Here is a 17,571-nt window from a genome sequence, read left to right on the forward strand (position 1 = left end):
GTGGATCAAAATCAGAGCAGCTTTACCTATAAAAATGTGTGTGCCTAATTGTTAGAGAGATTGTAACTAAATCTGTGTGTTTTGAATCAGACCATATTGTTTCGTTTCAAATCCCAAGGGATCAGGAGGCTCTTGAGCAGCACCATCACAGTTATCCATGCGACTGATGCACTCAGAACTGCATCTGATCCATTACTATACCTGAACGAAAAACTAAACACGTGGAGGATATGTGAAGTTAAATTGTCCTTTAAGATGAATTAAAAGGAATCTGATATCTATTAAGTAGTTTATTATTACAAAAATATATATATAAAATAAAGAGGTTTTGGAAACCAGTTAAGTCATCAGCTATTACTTCTCCCTGGGTTGTGACCACAAGAACATGACAGACTTATTTTCCTTGCATTTCATTTAATTAAGATGCCTTTGGAAGAGCAGTGGCAGCGGCAGCACAGACCACCTCTGACACTCACTGAATTCCAATCTGCATCTTCTGTCCTCCCGCAGACAGGCTTTATTTGACAAGCTCTTTCTGGCTGACTAATGTGCCTTAGGTCATGCTTATGGTTAGCACAGATACTTGTAGAGCAGATATGACTTATTAAAACATGTGCCACTTGTAATGAAAATCTCAAACTCTCCAGGAGAAGAAAAAAAAAGAAACAAGCAACATCTTTATAAAGGAATGTCTTTTGAGCTATTCTGTTCAGATAATACGTAACTCTATGTGTACCAGCATTTTATTTTCATTCAGACCAAAAATAATTACTTTTCGAAGCAGGACTGCTTTTGTTAGAGAAATGCTATCACAAAATGCAATAGATTTCTAGAAATGCCAGGGATTAAAAAGAAATGCAGCAACATTTGCAATGAACTGGAAAACTGAAATGAAAGTCAGTGGTAAGGTCTCAGCTTTTTCCTTATGATCAGTCCTGTACAGTAATAGGTGAGGTGAAGAGTGAAACATGTCAGTGTTGGAACCAGGAGAGCTGGACCTGTGGCTTCCATCAGCAGGTCATCTACCTGCCCTCAAGTTTTAGATCATCAGCAAATATTTTAAGTTTCCGTGAAGGAAAATTGTCCCAGATAATCACAGAATAGGAAAACTTTCACTTTGACATCACATTTACATCGTCGCTGTACAGCTATTCAAATGTCAGCAGCAAGAGCATCCCATTTTTCACTGTCGGTTTAATAGTGGAACCTGGAGCTATGCATGACTTGGTGCCTCAGTGAGCACAAGTGGTGCACAGCCATCTCTCCCCACATGCAGCTGCAGCAATGGCCATGGCCCTGTGCTGCCTTTCCAAGCAGAACCACATGTGCGTGCTTTGCTATGTGAAGGCACCAACTCAGCATGCCTGGTGTACTCTGACACACCCACAAGCATGTGCAGGGTAGTGCCAGAACCCCAATGGAGCAGCTGTGTGCTTCTAGCACTGTGCAGTCAACATGCTCTAAGCAGCATTTTGGGAGCTACTGTAATGTCTTTAGGCAAGCACTGCCAGAAGCCTGCCAGAGCTTATAACCAGGATGAGCCTTTAACAGGGAAAGATGCTGGAGGAAAGGAGCGTGGGAGGGATAGGACATGCTTACCCTCTTGGGCTGCCACTAGCAGCTCCAACAACGTCTGGCTCAAGCTGCGCTGTGCCAGCCTCCCAGCTTCTTCCCATTCCTTTCCTTCTGTATCTTCCACCTCTAAGACCTCAAAGACTACCTCAAAGACTGCTGGTGACAGCCAGCAATACTCAATACCCTGTCTTCTCTTCCTTTATGTGATTCTTTTCATTGTCTAGAAATGTTATTTTTATGTCTATGTATCATTTACAGAGGATTTCTTTAAAGGGAAACATAAAGGGAAGGTTTAATATGAGAACAGGAATTAAAAGATAATAGAATCGTGGAATGGTTTGGGCTGCAAGGGACCTCAAAGCCCACCCACCCCCAGCCCCTGTGGGCTGGCTGCTCCCCTCCAGCTCAGGGCCCCATCTAACCCGGCACCCAGCGCCTCCAGGGATGGGGCACCCACTCTATGGGTGGGCACACAGCTCTATGTGCAGCTGTGCCAGTCCTTACCACCCTCTGAATAAAGAATTTTTAATGTTCAACCTAGTTATGACTTCTTTTAGTTGAAAACCTTCTGCCCTTTTCCTATGACTGTCTGCCCCTTTTGCCATACAAGAGGATGATAATACCAGTCTGCGCTTTGTGAGTGGAGCCAAAATGTGACAGCTTTTATAATTCCTGTGTTTCAAAACAATACCTCTTTTACCATCAGTGACAGAAGATTCATCTTCAGTCCAATGTTTTTCCATCCGTGAGGATTCCTATTCTTTTTTAAAAAATGATAAAGGGAGGAAACTATCCAACACATTTCCTTTTAAAAGCACTGGCTGCAAGTCTTTGTTGGGAAGACATTTATTCTAAACTGCCTTTAAATACTGATAATTAAAAATAAAAAATATACATAAAGGAATGAGAGAACAACATGATTCGACCTGACTTTTATCATCGCTTTAGACAAAGGTATTTTTTTGCCTTGAGGTTTAGGGAAAAAACAAAAATGACATAAAATCAGAAAAATATCCTTCTCCTGCAAGAGGGAAGATGAAACCAGCTTGCCACATATCACAGATGAAACACAAAAAGAAGACAGTAGCTAGAAATGAAAGAAAAGAAGTCATTTCCAAATGCCACTTACCCACTAACACTGGCTGCACTCATGCATTTTGAAGAACTTCAAAATACAATAGGCCACCAAGAGAATCTGTCTCACCAGAAGAAAAAAAAAAAGGTAAGGTCTTTCAATGTTTTACAGGGATGCGTGCGCATGGAGAGTAATAGAAAGTGGATTTCATTCTGTAGGCATATATCCAGTAATGAAATATCCTTTTGTGCATTGTCTTATTCTGTCTCAACTACCTCCAGTGCGGTACTGCATAGGACAAAAGGAATGCAGCAGAAGCGTTACAAGGTCAGCTGGGATATTTCACCTCTCCACAACCATTCCACTTCTAAGAAAATTACACTCAGTGTATCTGTGAGTCTGGGTGATTGAGAACAGGACAGAAAATGTCCGTTCCTTTGATTTCAAACCTCAGGACTTCCAGAGCTTGAATCACAGTATGTAAGTTCTTGTCCACATTTGTGTCTTTGAGAACATCTTCCATAGGTGATTTAGTGACACTATTTACCCTAGATCAAGAAAGAATTAAATCATTAATAAGCTCCAAAAACACTGAAATGCAATGAGTTGCTAATGAACTGACTCTGAGACAGCAGCATCTCAAATGAGGAAGCCAGGCTGCATTAAAGACCGGCATATAACTTTGGGGCTGTCTGTACCACTTCTTGAGGGTCAACTTCTTGAGGAAGATCTGCTGAGCTTGGCCTCTTTGCAACTGATATCTCTGGACAAGACAGAAGGGCTGTTAGCTCATCCATTTATGGCCATAAATCTGTATCTGTTGTATCTGATGAGGTTTAGACTGGACATAAGAAGGAACTTTTTCTCTCAGAGTGTGGTCAGGCACTGGAATGGCTGCCCAGGGAGGTGGTGGAGTCGCCATCCCTGGCAGTGTTCAAGAAGTGTCAGGATAGGGAGCTAGGAGATATGGTTTAGTGGCTTTCTGTAGGTATGGTAAAGGGAGGACAGTTGGACTAGATGATCTTGTAGGTCCTTTCCAACCTTGTGCTTCTATGATTCCCAACTAAAATAGAACAACTGTCTGGAGAGGCCCTAATAATCCTTCCTCCTCTCAAGGTGCCGTCTCACCAAGTTAATGATAAGTACAGCCTACGTTTAGATTTCTTGAAATCCTTGCTAGAAGGAACACAATTCTGTTTTTCAAGAATTGGAAGTAACAGCCTCCACTTGCCTTGCGGTCAGTATGAAGGTAACTATGGCTGCAAGTGGCCTGCAGCGTATGCTTGTGTGAAGAGGTGGTGGCGCCAAAAGAAAAACAGTTAGAAATCAGATTTATCTATAGCCTCTATGGTGCAGAGAAAAGAGGCAAGAGATACTGGGACCTCCAGAAGAGGGGGATTTGGGAATACAAAAGAAAAATGAGGGCTGGGGAAGTTTGAAGAATGAAAGCAAGGTGTGGGAAGCTCTGCTTAGCCTGATGGAAGAGCAGGAATTTGCTGGGCTGCTGAACCTGGGTGGCAGGACTGAGGAGTACTAGGGTCGGGTAAAGGTAGGTCATGGGTGGGAAGAAAATGGATGGCCTACTTTGAGAGGAATGGGTTCATCCATCCTACAGAGGGATGAAACTGGATGCTAAAGAGCCAGGGTGAAGTTGGGTTGCCATTACCACAAAACATATTCCCAGCATAAGCTCTCTGCAGACACACACACCTTTATGTTCATCTTCTCCTCCATGGGATCACCAGGTGCATCCCTCAACTGGTTGTCACTATCAAAATACTTTAGTCCCAATGAATGCTTGAAGGTTTTATTTCATTTTTCATATTATTGTGCATTTAACTGAATATACCAAATCCAAATATCTTCAAGGTCTCTAGGTCTGATCTTTCAGACTTCTTCAGCATGCAGCTGAAGTGTTTGAAGAAGGCAATATTATTTCTTTAGTGTGTAAGTTCCTGTTGATTTAGATCCTCTAGATAGAGTCCTTGGAGAATGCAGCACTGAAATGAAAACAGATCCATCTCATGAAATTGTACTTACTGTGGTTTCAATTATCTTATTGTGTGGGTAATGGAAAAGAGAATTAGACTAATTATCTTCTTCTACTCTACCTCAGAAGTATATGTTCAAAGCACCAAAAAACTGTCAATATTCATATTCTTTCAGTATAATATCAAAGGTTAAATCTGATTCCCAATTATCCTGCTTACATTACAATAGACATTACAATAGATTTAATGAGAAAACAAAGTATTGAATGTATGTTGTCAACAAGTGCCACCATCTGCATTTCTAATGCTGGCTCTTACACCACAACAGAGTTGCAAAAGCAGGAGCACTGATCTTTCTCAGCATTCCTTGCAATTTTACTGCCTTGGTATCACTGCAATTGAACACTTCTCCACAGATGCTAATGCTGCACCCCACAGGTTCCCAACTGTTACAAATGAACTCAGAAATACTCACACACTCATAAAATTTAATTTAATAAGGAAGAGCCCCAGATCAGTTCTCCATGTGAGAGCTAACAAAGCCATGTCCAAGAAAGAGGATCCTAAAGAGAAAACACAGAAAGGGGTGGAAAGCACAAAGCCTGAGACCCACTGCAGCAAAAAATTACCAGAAGTCCTTTAATGCTGCTTAGCAAAAGAAAGGTGTTGACTACAGGCTGTTGTTGAAACGTTATTTTCCCCCAAGCAACTGCAGACTATCAAGATATCATAGCTGACTTCAGATTTTTTGTCTTGTTTACTTACTCTCTGGCAAAATGATGGGCAAGAAAATTCAAGAGCATCAAGTAGTTTATTATGTATAACCCAAATAGCAAGTTAGAATGCTTGCATGTGTTTAACATCTTTGACTCTGATTCAGTCACAACCGACATTAACTGATCTTTGCTGTAATTCTATGCTAAGGCTTACAGAAGCCTTAATTGCTAGCAAGATAGCAAAACTGGAGTTTATTTTCCAGAAAGGCTCCTTATTCACCAAGAAGTTTTAATTGTAAAGCAAGGATTTTAAAATGTAAGCATGCCCACCAGTTTCAGTGGCATTGGAGTTAATTTGTTTTAGGAAATCAAAGATTTCATGCAGCTTGATGACGAGAACAAAGACTAAAACCCTCTTGTTTTCACATGGACTGACTTCATGAGTTAGAGAATAGTTGTCCCCATCAGGGCAACTGAAATTTGGTTAAGTCTTAGTAAGTAAAAGTAATATCCTTCCATAGCCATCCCATCTTCATTGTATGAATGCCTCTATTTCAAATCAGACAGAAAACAAAAATCCTTGTGCTTCAACTCCTCAAAATATATCATGTCTCAAGGCAAACAAAACTAATCTCTCAACACAACAGCAAACTCAAGTTATCCCTGGCTCTACAGACCAGGGCAGCAGTCAATCAACTCAATTCACCTCTATAAGCATTTAACTTCACTGAGTTCTTCTAGGGGAGGGAAAACAACCAAATCTTGGGGTATCTGGGCAAACAGCACTCCCAACCTCCCAACCTATCTCAGCCACAACAAAGCAGTTGTTACAGGACTTAATAACATATTTATATTGCACTGGTTTTTCCATGAACATGTCTTTAGAAGTCAAAAAGAAACGCTTCATGTACACGACAGCTAGCAGCTGTTCAAACTAAGGGTGCCACAGAACCTGCCTTAATATGTATATGTATACAGGTATACAGGTGTATACAGGTACATATATAGGTATATGTATCTAGGTCAATGATACTGCTTGCAAACAGATAAACAAACCAAAACAAACACACCCCCACCAACAAATAACAACAAACTAGAAGCGTCCAATTGTGTTGTGCTGTCTTCAGTTCTTGCAATCGTATTTCCACACATGCTGAAAAAAAACAAAGCCAGAGAAAAAACAGCCTGGAACACAAGAGCCTTCATGTTTCTCTAGGTCAGAAGGTTAAGAGGAAGTTGAGTTGTGATTTGCACATACTGGTATGAATGGAAGTTATATGATGCATATCTACACAGGTAAAAGAAGAAAATGGGGAGACCTGTCTTGCACAGATCTAGCACAGAGATAATAATCACAAGGAAAAGGATTTTTTTTTGAGTAAAAGTAATTGATATTTGAAAAAGCTGGTCAAAGGAGAAGGCAAATTCATTGCTTTGTTGGCTTTAAATAGAATGCATTTTCAGAAGACGTGCTCCGTTTCAGCCACAAAATATTAAACTCCACAGGATTCACTTACATAACTTGGAATCTAATTCTCTCTCCATGGAAGTTCCTGGATGAAGTTCTGCAGCCTACTGCCATGCAAACAGCTGGGTTAGGTCATTACAATGCCATCTCCTCTGCCACCCCCTCCAAACTTTAGGCAGTGTAAATTATACAAGCAGTGAAGGAGCGCAGAGGGAAATGAATAGTATTTATCTTGAAGGCAGACTTAAAGCTCCCCTCACACATCAGCCTGCTCCAAAATCCCAAACCATTTTTTTTCTTAGTGCTTTAGAAAAGAGCAAACTTTTATTTTCTTTTGGCTCTTAACCAATAAATCATCACCCTTCCTCATTTCAGAATAGAATATAGAAAATAATAAGAAATGACTGAACAAAACTCCAGGTTATTGAAGGAAATCTGCACCAGTACATTGTTATCATGGATATATGCAGCTTTTTACCATAGTCAGCAAATAAACTCCTTTTCCTTTGGCATGCTCCTGGTTCTTTTGCTGGTAGAACGAAGATGGACAAGGAAAGTTATCCCACACAGCTTCTTGAGACTTCAAAGCAAGCTGACATTTTGTATTGAACTGAAAGTATTCAGATTAGGCAGCAGGAAAATCAACTCCAACACGGCTCATTCTGGCCTAAAAGCTGGGTGCGAGGGGCTCAAGTGCTCTGCCCAAACATGCTGTGCTCCAAAGTAGGTCTCAGTAGCAGATAGCTTTCACAAGATGTCTGGCAGATGAGTTCCCACCTACACAGTAGGTGAAGGCCACAACACAGTGGGCTACTAACATCAAACAATCCCCTTGGTAATGAGAAGCATACAGTGCTGTAGCTGTGCACAAGTACACACAGCAGTAAGAAATCCCATTTGCAACAAGGAAAATGTTAGCTAAAAACCAGCCAGGTTGCTCTTACCGGGACTGCAGCTCTGATGTTCTTACCCCCACCCACCACCAACGTGCCATTTGCTCAGCACCGACCCAGAGGGCAAAATGCTATCTCTGAAATCTGGAATATTCCTGCCTGTGCTCCTTTGTTCTTTTGAAGCTTGCCATTTACATTTAAATTCAACCAGGCAACCCTTTGTTTGAGATTTGATGAGAACCCAGGACAACGCAGCATGATTTACATGTATGCAAAGTGCAGGCTTGAAGCAGTGCCTTAAAATTAGAGTCCTAGAAGCAATAATCACCATAACCACTGCTTTTGCATTATTTCCGTGACAATGCTATTAGGAGAGTTGATGTGAAAACATGGAAATGTAATCTCATTAGAAAAGATCTGAAGGTAGCTAAGGACACGAACTTCTGCAATTACATCTTTGGAAAGATGCACAGTGCTACCATTCAAGCCAGTTCATGCCAATTCCAATCAAATGTATGGCCTATCAATTTACTTCTAGATAGAACCAGGGAATAAAGCACACAAGAAGCCTGTTTTAGGAGTGTTTATTTTTTAAGATATGACAATATTTGCTTGATAAAAACAGCAGTGTCTGGGCAACGAACCCTTTTCCTGTTACTGACATACAGCTGCAGTTCAAGTAAGCTCACAAGATTTCTTGAGGACATTAAGATGTTCATTTACAGATCCACATTCCAGTACTAGAAACACTATTTGATAAACCAGCTCATCCTCAAGTTTCAGAAATGTCTTCTAACAGCAACCAGCAGCCTTTCCTTCCAGCTGGTACTTCACGACCCCTAGAGTATCCCATTTACTTCTGCAACAGCAGTTACCTGTACCAGCCCTTTCCCTTCTAATCCCAGCTCTTATAACCCAGCCTTCGCTGGAGCTGAAGGAGCAGACTGAGGTCCTGAACATGCTCTGAGATTAAGCAGAACGCCCAGTGCCAAAAGCTCACAAATTAACAGCATTTGAGCTACACATTGCTGACTAGATTAGCATTTCAGTCTCATGGAGAGATTCTTTTTATAAAAGAAGCCTCAGCTGACACACAAATGTCACTGAAACAAAGAGAAAAAGCCTATCCTATCTAACAAGAGATGAGCAAGGATGGTAGAGCTCTTTAGGAGGAAAAAAAACCCACAAGCCAACCAAGTGGTGAATATAGACAACAAACATTATTTTCATGGACTTTGGGTTCTGATTTTTCACAGCACAGAAAGCAGAGGATGCATTTAAAATGCAGCATGTCAACCACTCTGGGGCTGACAGCCACTTGGACATTTTCATTGCACATGTGCATCATCCAAAAAAAAGAGCAAATGTGTCAGTCTCAAAAGTAGAATTTCTTTGCTTACTTCTACTCATCCTTTTTTTCTCTTATATATATATATATGGCAATGAATAGAGTAGGTGAAGAAAAAAAGAATGCTGGGAAAGTCAGTAATAAAACAGCAGAAGAAAGTCCACCTAAGTTTCTAAGCAATTATTACATTGTAAAACAGACGTTCTGACAGCAAGCTTTCAAGCTGCATTTTGTTCTCTAAGACCAGACGTAAAAGCTCCGTAAATACAAAAAACATTGAAAGGAGACATTTTAAAGATGAGAAGAACTAGCTCTGCTTCTGAAACACATCATACCATGTAGATTGGTAATTAAATCCAACGATATTATAGCTATGCTAGTTACTACAACAAGCAATCAGCCACGACACTGACTTGAAGTTTTCCAGTTCTCAGCAAACCGTGATGCTTAAACCCCAACGCCGCGATTTCCAGCGGCGTCCCATTGAGCGCTGAGATGGCACAAGTCTGCCACCTGCTGAAAAAGAGACAAACCTGCACTAGCAGAACAAAAATCAGAGCGGAGGGCTTTTTCCTACAAGACTTTTGGAGGAAGGAATCCATCTACGCGCTATCAAAGCAATAGGTAACAACTATTTCAGCGCGCACGTGTTGTTTACGGTGCCAAATTCGTGCTAATTTTGAATACAAGCACGTTGTCAAAGAACTGAAGAGGCAGAAAACAACACAAAATGCACACGAACAACAGAAAGTACGATTTATAAACTTAGCTTGTTTGAAAACCTTCTCAAAGAAGCACCTCTGTGTAAATCTATGAACTGCCAACTATGTGGCTTTTGCTCACATCAAAACAATGCAGTCACACCGTTCTGCATTTTGAGTTCAGTTCTGTATTTCGAGTTGCTGAGAATTCCCTTTTTTTTCTGTCTCAGAAAAAAACCTGAATCTGAGTCTTTTTATAAGACTAATCATGATGTAATTACAATCGCTCTCCTTGCTGAAACTGAATGACATTAACATTGAATATTACCTGTAAAGTCTCTCTGGCTCACCAGCAAAAGTACAGCTTTAACAACAAATTGCTCCTTTCCTGTTTAAATAATTCATGCAATTTCCCAGTAGATTTATTTAAACTCAGCCTGATTTCACTTATCAGAAAGCCCTGAGAACAAGTGTACAGTTAAATGATAATGCGAGTACTCTAATCAATCCCACAATACAATATTATTCTATCTTACAACAGTGAAAACAAACTAGTAAAGTAGTTCACAGAGATCATACTTGGCCATTCAACTTGGTAAAGCCAAATGGAGAGTGATCAAAAAACAGCTTTTCCTATTGTACACACAGTGCCAACAAATTACTGACCTGACAACAAGGCAAAAAGAAAGCAGTAACTCTGTACAAAGTGTTTCAAATGCAATTTCAATAAACCCACTTACTGAGCGGGCAAAGACATTGGACAGGAGAACTGAGATAACCACACTCTTCTTGGGAAGGGCTCAGAGCCAGAATATCGATCTGCATACAGTAAAGCAAAGAAGTAACAGAACCACTAAGTGTGAGCAACCCCACAGCACTGACTTTTGAAGTGGGAATCCCTTTCAGAATGACTGGAGTGGCAGTAGCATAACAAATTGCCACAGGTGGGACTACAGTACTTTAGAGGCCTTAGAGATGCTACACAGCATGTGAAACTTTCGATCCCCCCCACCACATCGTTTAGTTATGTTTATAAAAACTGCTTAACTGTTAACTTGAATTTTTTCTGGTCTCATTAAAGCCATTTGCTGACAGGGACCATTACAGCCTTTTTTTATTCTGAAGATAATGCACTGAATTCTTTTCAACCAACCAACAACAAATGACAACCATTGTATTTTGCCCTGGTAAAGGATACACCTTCCCCCTAGTTCCATTAGATTTGCATGTATATGAATAGCACTTAAAAGAACAATTCAGCAGTGCCATTAGCAATTGTTTAAGATTACAAGTCAAAGATCTTGGAAACACTGAGTTCAATTTGGAATTGCAAGTGCACTCATATCCTACTTGAATACAAACTGTGAATGCAGAACTTTGGGACATAAAAGCCCTATTATTTAAAGGGGCATTCATTATACTGCATTCCACCGTGTAAGGACACGTTTCAGGCTGACACACGTAAATTACTCCCTTTCTAATAGGCTACAATATCAACTGCAATTTACCTTTTGTTGCACAGTACCATTTATTCCCCCAAAGAATGCACATGTAGGCAGCCTCCACTGTATTTTCTAACTATCAGTTTGAAATAAAATCTCCAAAACGTCCTAATGATGAAAGAGCCAACATTCTGTTTGCAAAACTCATGGAAGCATTTATTGATCGAAGACAAAAAATCCACAAAATTCAGTAGGATGTAGGATGTAGGATGGAGGTGCTTTTGAAAACGTTACCATTGAGCAGAGTTTCATACCTCGACCTTTAGCCACAGATGGAAGCGGCCTGTTCCAAAGAGGAAATATGCATCCTAACGTAACATTTATAAGCTGTTTTAAATACAAACCTCCGAAACATAAGCTGTCATATCTTGAAGTACATTAGAGAATATATTATAGTGAAGAATGACTGTAAACATCTCTCTCGTGTTTCACATTAATTACTGGTTAAGTAAGTGTTCCAAAATTTCATCTCCTACCAAATGTGTTCATTCCAGGAGTTCAGAAATTCAATATCTGTGTATTATAACACATCACATTCAGTTCCAAGGACATAAGCAATTTCCTTCCTTCTCCGGTCCTCCAGGAAAAAGATGGTCCATATATAATACAAAACTTTGTTCCAGAGTCCACAGTTCTGAAACGGAACTGGCTTTTCATAAGGTATGAAGGTTATAAAAAAGTCACCACATAAACCTCTGGACTTCTATGCTATTTGGCCACTGGAATGTTTTGTTTAGGAAAAGATAAAATGTTACTGCATTCACAACAACGTAAAAAGCCAACTCAACAAATTGTCTATAAACAGATGGGAACGGAATATTGAGCCTGTATATTAAGAATGGCAAAATAAAGTAACGGAACTCTAACAGCTTTTGGGGAACTGTGACTGCTAATAAACATACAAAATACATTAAGATCCAGAATATCGATTTTGATTTTATTGTATCAACAAAACTCCAGCCAGCAAATATATAGGCTGGAACTAAGACATATTTTACAAGCTCGTGTCTTTGGAAGATTTTTCTCCAGACATAGAACGTGTAATGTCTATTATCTGCTAGCAAATACTTATGAACGTAGGTAAACTTCCAAATCAAGAACAAAGAGATGGCAGCCATTAGGATGTACTGCATACGGTGCCTTCGCAATGACTGCAGGAATTTCCTGATTTTAGTGGGGGTCAGTAAATGAGGGAAGGAAAAAAAGAGAGTAAAGGACAAAAAATAGAACAGCTGGGGAAAGTGGAAGCAGGCTTCGTGGCTACTTCTGTCACCAACAACTATTCCACCGTTAATGAAGACAAAAACAAAGAATGCAGTTACTAATACAATGTATGGCCATGTTAAAGCAGTAAGTGTAATTAAGTTTTTAGGTGACGTGAGATATTCAGTAAGAAATCGCATGATTAAGGTCAAATCAGAAAATGATGTTCTCATGGAAGAGATCCTTTCATCTTTCTTTTTCAGTAACTCAGTCTTCCAGGCTTCATTTAGCTTTTCTGCAACAACATTTCCAGCACAAAATGCTGTCCACACGATATTCGTCTGACGAAACATGAAAGCACAAAATCCAAGCAGAGCTGAAGCTTTATGGTTACCATAAAGGCACATTAAATACGCAAAGAGAGTAAAAAATACTGATCCTGTGTCCGTATAATAAAGGAACGTAAAAAAATAAAGGGTGGGAAATGTTGCAAGAGTTAACGAAGACAAGATTCGCTGGCAACCTGACACAGCCTAGAGAAGAAGCAGAGAAATATGATTAGTTATGTCCAATTAAAAAAACACATATATTTGCAAGAATTCACAGAATCATAGAATTGTAGGGGTTGGAAGGAACCTCTAGAGATCATCGAGTCCAACCCCCCTGCCAAAGCAGGTTCCCTACACCAGGTCACACAGGTAGGCATCCAGTTGGGTCTTGAATATCTCCAGAGAAGGAGACTCCACCATTACAATGATATAGGTTCTCTGACACCCTTTGATTCTGTTGTTGTATGGCCACATATGCTACATTCCTGTTAAGTTCCTGCTATGTTAATATAGAATGTCTGACAATACAATGTTAAAAGACAAATAAATACATCAAACTATTGGTGGTGAGATAAATACACGGCAAAAAAAATACACCAACTCCTTTTATAGATCAAGGGTTCATATATGTGTGACAACAGAATCATTGTGGGACTGTAATTGCTCCCACATCTAGGATAAAAGAAATATATTAATGGGAAAAAGGAAAAACTCAGTCCTTTATGTCACTGCAAACTCATTATCACATGCTGTTCATAAGACAGCAAAACACACCATGCTGTTTTGCCTTTTGAAGCCAGCCCACAAAATGGCCAGCGCAAGTTTCTAATCTTTGGTGCAGCTTTCATTGTTTACTTTCATTATAATTCACAAGTTAAAAAAGAAACTTTAAAGAAGACAGGAGACAGTACAGCTTAAAACTTCTGCCAATTGTCTCTCTCACTACACGATATGATGCAATTCACAACATTAAAAAATGCTGCATGATGTTTCTGAAGGATGTTGTGCTGAATGAAACGGTCACCAACATAAAGAAAAGGGAATAGAGAAAACACTGAGCTCAGAGAAGCAGCAACAACAGAAACACAAATTTTCATGCTTGTACTATTGTCAAGAAATCTTTTGTTTTCTTATAAATACGTTTCAATCTCCAAACATCAAATTAAGTATTCCAAAAAGGGAAACGATTCATTGAATTTGACCTGATTTGGTGTCTTACCAAGTGTGTGAGTCTCCTGTAAGAAAACGCATCCTTACAGTAAAGGAATTGGGGAACAGGAGAAATATCCTTACGGATAAAAAGTGAAACTAAAAAACTTTCACTGTGTTGAAAGACGTTGATTAGAACATTAACCACTGAAAAGAAAATTACCTACTGCAATGGTGCTTCACGGCTTTAAAAATGCAACTGTATTTGTCTTGTATCCAAATTGAACTGATAAGGTCTAGATGAGTGGACAGCTAAATAGGTACAAATGGGCTATATCAAATTCTACACGAAGCTTGTAAGAATACTGGAGGCATCTCAACCAGGACCCATCCTGTTTAACATCTTTCTCATTAATCTGAAACAACAGAATACACTCACCAAGTCTGCAGTACCACTGGCCTGTGGTGACTCAGACAATATACTCAAGGGCAGGGTTCCCATTCAGAGTGACCTACACAGGCTGGAGAATGGAGCTACGGAAATCTTACAAAATTCAACAAAAGCAAATGTGAATGCCTGTATCAGGGATATAAGAACCTCCTGCAATGGCACAGCCTTGGCATGGAGAAGTTGAGGATCCACTTTGGAAAAGGACCCCAGGGGTCTCAGGAGGCATCAAGGTGAAAATGAACCAGCAGTGTACCCTGGCACCCAGGAACAGCAACAGCCTCTTGAGCCGCACTGGCAAAATGGTAGCAGCAGATCAAGGAAAGCAATTATCCCTCTCTACTCCATATTTGTCAGGCTGTGTTTGGTATAACACATCAGGTTTTGTGCTTTATAACAGGACATTACTGGAGTAATGGCAGAGGGCCACCAAGACAGAGAAGGGCTGAAGCACCTGCCCTAAGAGGTTGAGGGAGCAGACCTTGATAAGCCTGGAAAATAGATGAGGGGACTGAACAGCAGCCTGACTATGAAGAAGTCATCACGTAATGTGAGTTGGGCTCTTCAAATGGTGCTTGGTGGGAGCAGGAGAAACAATGCATATAAACTGAAACAAAAGGTTCAGACTGGATATAAAAAAAAAAAAGACCCTTTTCCATGATGCTACAGAGTTCTTTCTAACTTGCATTATTTTCCAGCTACATACTGACAGTGAATGTAGTATCTTCTCTAAAGAACACATTTTGATTCAAACATGGCTTACAGGCCTTCATTCAGGTAAAGCTTTGTGGAGAATCCTACCAATTAAATTAGTTATTATCCTTTGGACAAGTTCACATGCAAATTACTTTAAGTCTTATTTCACAGAATTTCATAGAATTGGTTGACTTGGAACAGACCGTTAAAGGTCATCTAATCTAATTCACCTTCAACAAACAGGGACATGTACAGCTAGATCAGGGTGGTCCAGCCTGACCTTCAGTGCCTCCATGGACAGGGCATCCACCACATCCCTGGGCAACTTGTTCCAGTGCTTCACTACCCTTATTATAAAAAAAATGCTTTACATTCCTTACATCCAATCTAAATCTCCCCTCTTTCAGTCTGAAACTCTTTCCCCTTGTCCCATCACAACAGACCCTGCTGAAGTCTGTCCCCTTCCTTCCTATAGCTCCCATTCAGATACTGAAAGTCCGCTCTCAGACCTCCCTGCAGACTTCTCCAGTCCGAACAGCCCCAGCTCTCAGCCTGTTCTCATAGGAGAGGTGTTTTATCCCTTGGATCATTTTTGTGGCCCTCTGCTGGATGCACACCAATGGATCCACATCTCTCCTGGATTACACCTGGATGCAGTACTCCAGGTGAAGTCCCACCAGCGTAGAGGGGCAGGATCAACTCCCTTAACCTGAGGCCATGTTTCATTGGGACTTCTTATCAATACACATAAGAGTCCATTCTCAGAAGGTCAAAATCTGACAGAGAAAAAATACTTTTTCCCCCTTTTTTTACAGAAAACCCATGTGCCTCCTAGGTCAAACTGACAGCAGCACCTGCAACTATATGAAACAGAGAGTAGCACAAATAAGCAAACACACAGTCAAGAAATTGTATATACTGGCACATAAAACAATCCTACTTTGTACCTTATTTTTCTGATGGATCTTCAGCAGAAGGAGGTACAGCAGGTAGAAGTTGCCGGCGCTGATGAGGAGGTTGATGAACCTGAGCATGCCAGTGGAACACACCACGCTGCCCGTCCAGCCAAAGAGCCAGGCTGCCGGCTTCACCACACCAACAGACAGCAGGTACAGACCCGGGGGGGTGGTGATCATGGGATCCCACTGCAGAATGGGGGACAGGGGTCAGAGGGCTGCTGTCACACAAAAACTGCAGCACAGATGTGCAGCAGGGCTTGGATATGCAATTCCAAACTCTGCTCTGCTTTGTTAATCACAGAACTGTAGGGGTTGGAAGGGATCTGTAGAGATCATTGAGTCCAGCCTCTTACTGAAGCAGGTTCCCTATGGCAAGTCACACATGATGGTGTCCAGATGGGCCTTGCCTATCTCCTGAAGAGACTCCACAACCTCTCTGGGCAGCCTGCTCCAGTGCTCCATCACTCTGACAGTAAAGAATTTCCTCCTTGTGTCAGTATGGAACTTACCCTGTTCCAGTTTGTGCCCATTTCCCCTTGTTCTACTGTTGCTCGCCACTAAAGAGTCCGTCCCCAACAATGTGAGTCCTGTCCTGTAGGTACTTATATAACACTGACGAGATCCTTTCTCAGCCCTCTCTTCTCCCGGCTGAACAGCCCCAGGCCCCTCAGCCTGTCCTCATAAGTGAGATGCTTCAGGCCCCCAGTCATCTCTGTGACCTTCTGCCGGACTCCCTCCAGCAGCCCCCTGTCTTTCTTGCATTGGGGAGCCCAGAATTGGACGCACTATTCCAAGTGTGGTCTCACCAGGGCAGAGCACAGAATCACAGAATGACCTGGGTTGGAAGGGACCTCAAGGATCATGTAGTTCCAACCCCCCTGCCTGGCAGGGCCACCAAACAAACACCTTTACTAGATCAGGTTGCCCAGGGCCCCATCCAACCTGGTCTTGAACACCTCTAAGGACGGGGCATCCACAACCTCCCTGAGCAGCCTGTTCCAGGACCTAACCACTCTCCTAGTAAAGAACTTCCCCCTAACATCCAACCTAAGAGCAGAGCAGAGGAGGGAGGATCGCCTCGCTCGTTAATGTGGATGTCTAATGAATTTCAGGCATTAGCAGCCAGACGCGGACCACCTCCCCGCTCCCTCCTATATCAACACCCATCCCGAGCGGCCCGAGCCCACAGCGACAGCTGCCGCCCGGAGGTGCCCCTGGAGAACAGCCCCGAGGGCCGGGCCCACCTGCAGGAAGCGGCCCTGGCAGTAGGCCTGAGCCTGCGGGACGTGGAAGATCTCGTCCATGTAGGGCTCCCGCAGGCGGCGGTTGACGGCGGCGAAGAGCAGCGACGAGAGCAGGAAGGCGCCGCTCATGGCGGCCGAGAAGCCGTACGCCTCCACCCCCTCCATGCTGCCGCCGGGAAGCGGCACCGGGCCCCCGCGACCCGGAGGGGCCGCGTGCGGGCAGCGCTGGGCCGGCAGGCGGGGCGAGGGGAGGAACGACGGAGGGAAGGAGGAG

General features: G+C 41.8%; 1 protein-coding gene across 3 annotated transcripts; it reads right to left on the reverse strand.

Moving 5' to 3' along the window:
• Nucleotides 1-4,441: 4,441 nt before the first annotated feature.
• On the reverse strand, nucleotides 4,442-17,565 carry LOC107308112 (ALG10 alpha-1,2-glucosyltransferase). 3 transcript variants are annotated; one of them, XR_001552643.2, is made up of 4 exons: nucleotides 17,298-17,489; nucleotides 16,042-16,239; nucleotides 5,117-5,204; nucleotides 4,442-4,650 (listed from the first exon to the last, which is right to left on the reverse strand). XR_001552643.2 is itself a non-coding variant. In XM_032442506.1 (3 exons), the coding sequence occupies exons 1-3, from the start codon at nucleotides 17,460-17,462 to the stop codon at nucleotides 4,591-4,593; spliced, it is 423 nt and encodes a 140-aa protein (XP_032298397.1). In that variant the 5' UTR covers nucleotides 17,463-17,489; the 3' UTR covers nucleotides 4,442-4,590. The 3 variants fall into 3 exon arrangements, 2 of the variants coding, with proteins under 2 accessions (XP_032298397.1, XP_015707220.1); XM_032442506.1 differs by lacking the exon at nucleotides 5,117-5,204; XM_015851734.2 differs by lacking the exons at nucleotides 4,442-4,650; nucleotides 5,117-5,204 and adding an exon at nucleotides 11,399-13,005 and having other exon boundaries at nucleotides 17,298-17,565.
• Between the last annotated feature and the right edge of the window lie 6 nt (nucleotides 17,566-17,571).

The sequence above is a fragment of the Coturnix japonica genome, chromosome 1, assembly GCF_001577835.2.
Source record: "Coturnix japonica isolate 7356 chromosome 1, Coturnix japonica 2.1, whole genome shotgun sequence".
NCBI lineage: Eukaryota > Metazoa > Chordata > Aves > Galliformes > Phasianidae > Coturnix > Coturnix japonica.

Bases quoted from the DNA above. Each gene is read 5' to 3' on its own strand.
- LOC107308112 (XM_015851734.2), bottom strand. From the start codon at position 17,462: ATGGAGGGGGTGGAGGCGTACGGCTTCTCGGCCGCCATGAGCGGCGCC. The intron at 16,240-17,297 runs GTGGGCCCGGCC...CCCATTCTGCAG, and splicing joins GCCAGGGCCGCTTCCTGCAG to TGGGATCCCATGATCACCAC. The intron at 13,006-16,041 runs GTACAAAGTAGG...CTTCTTCTCTAG, and splicing joins AGATCCATCAGAAAAATAAG to GCTGTGTCAGGTTGCCAGCG.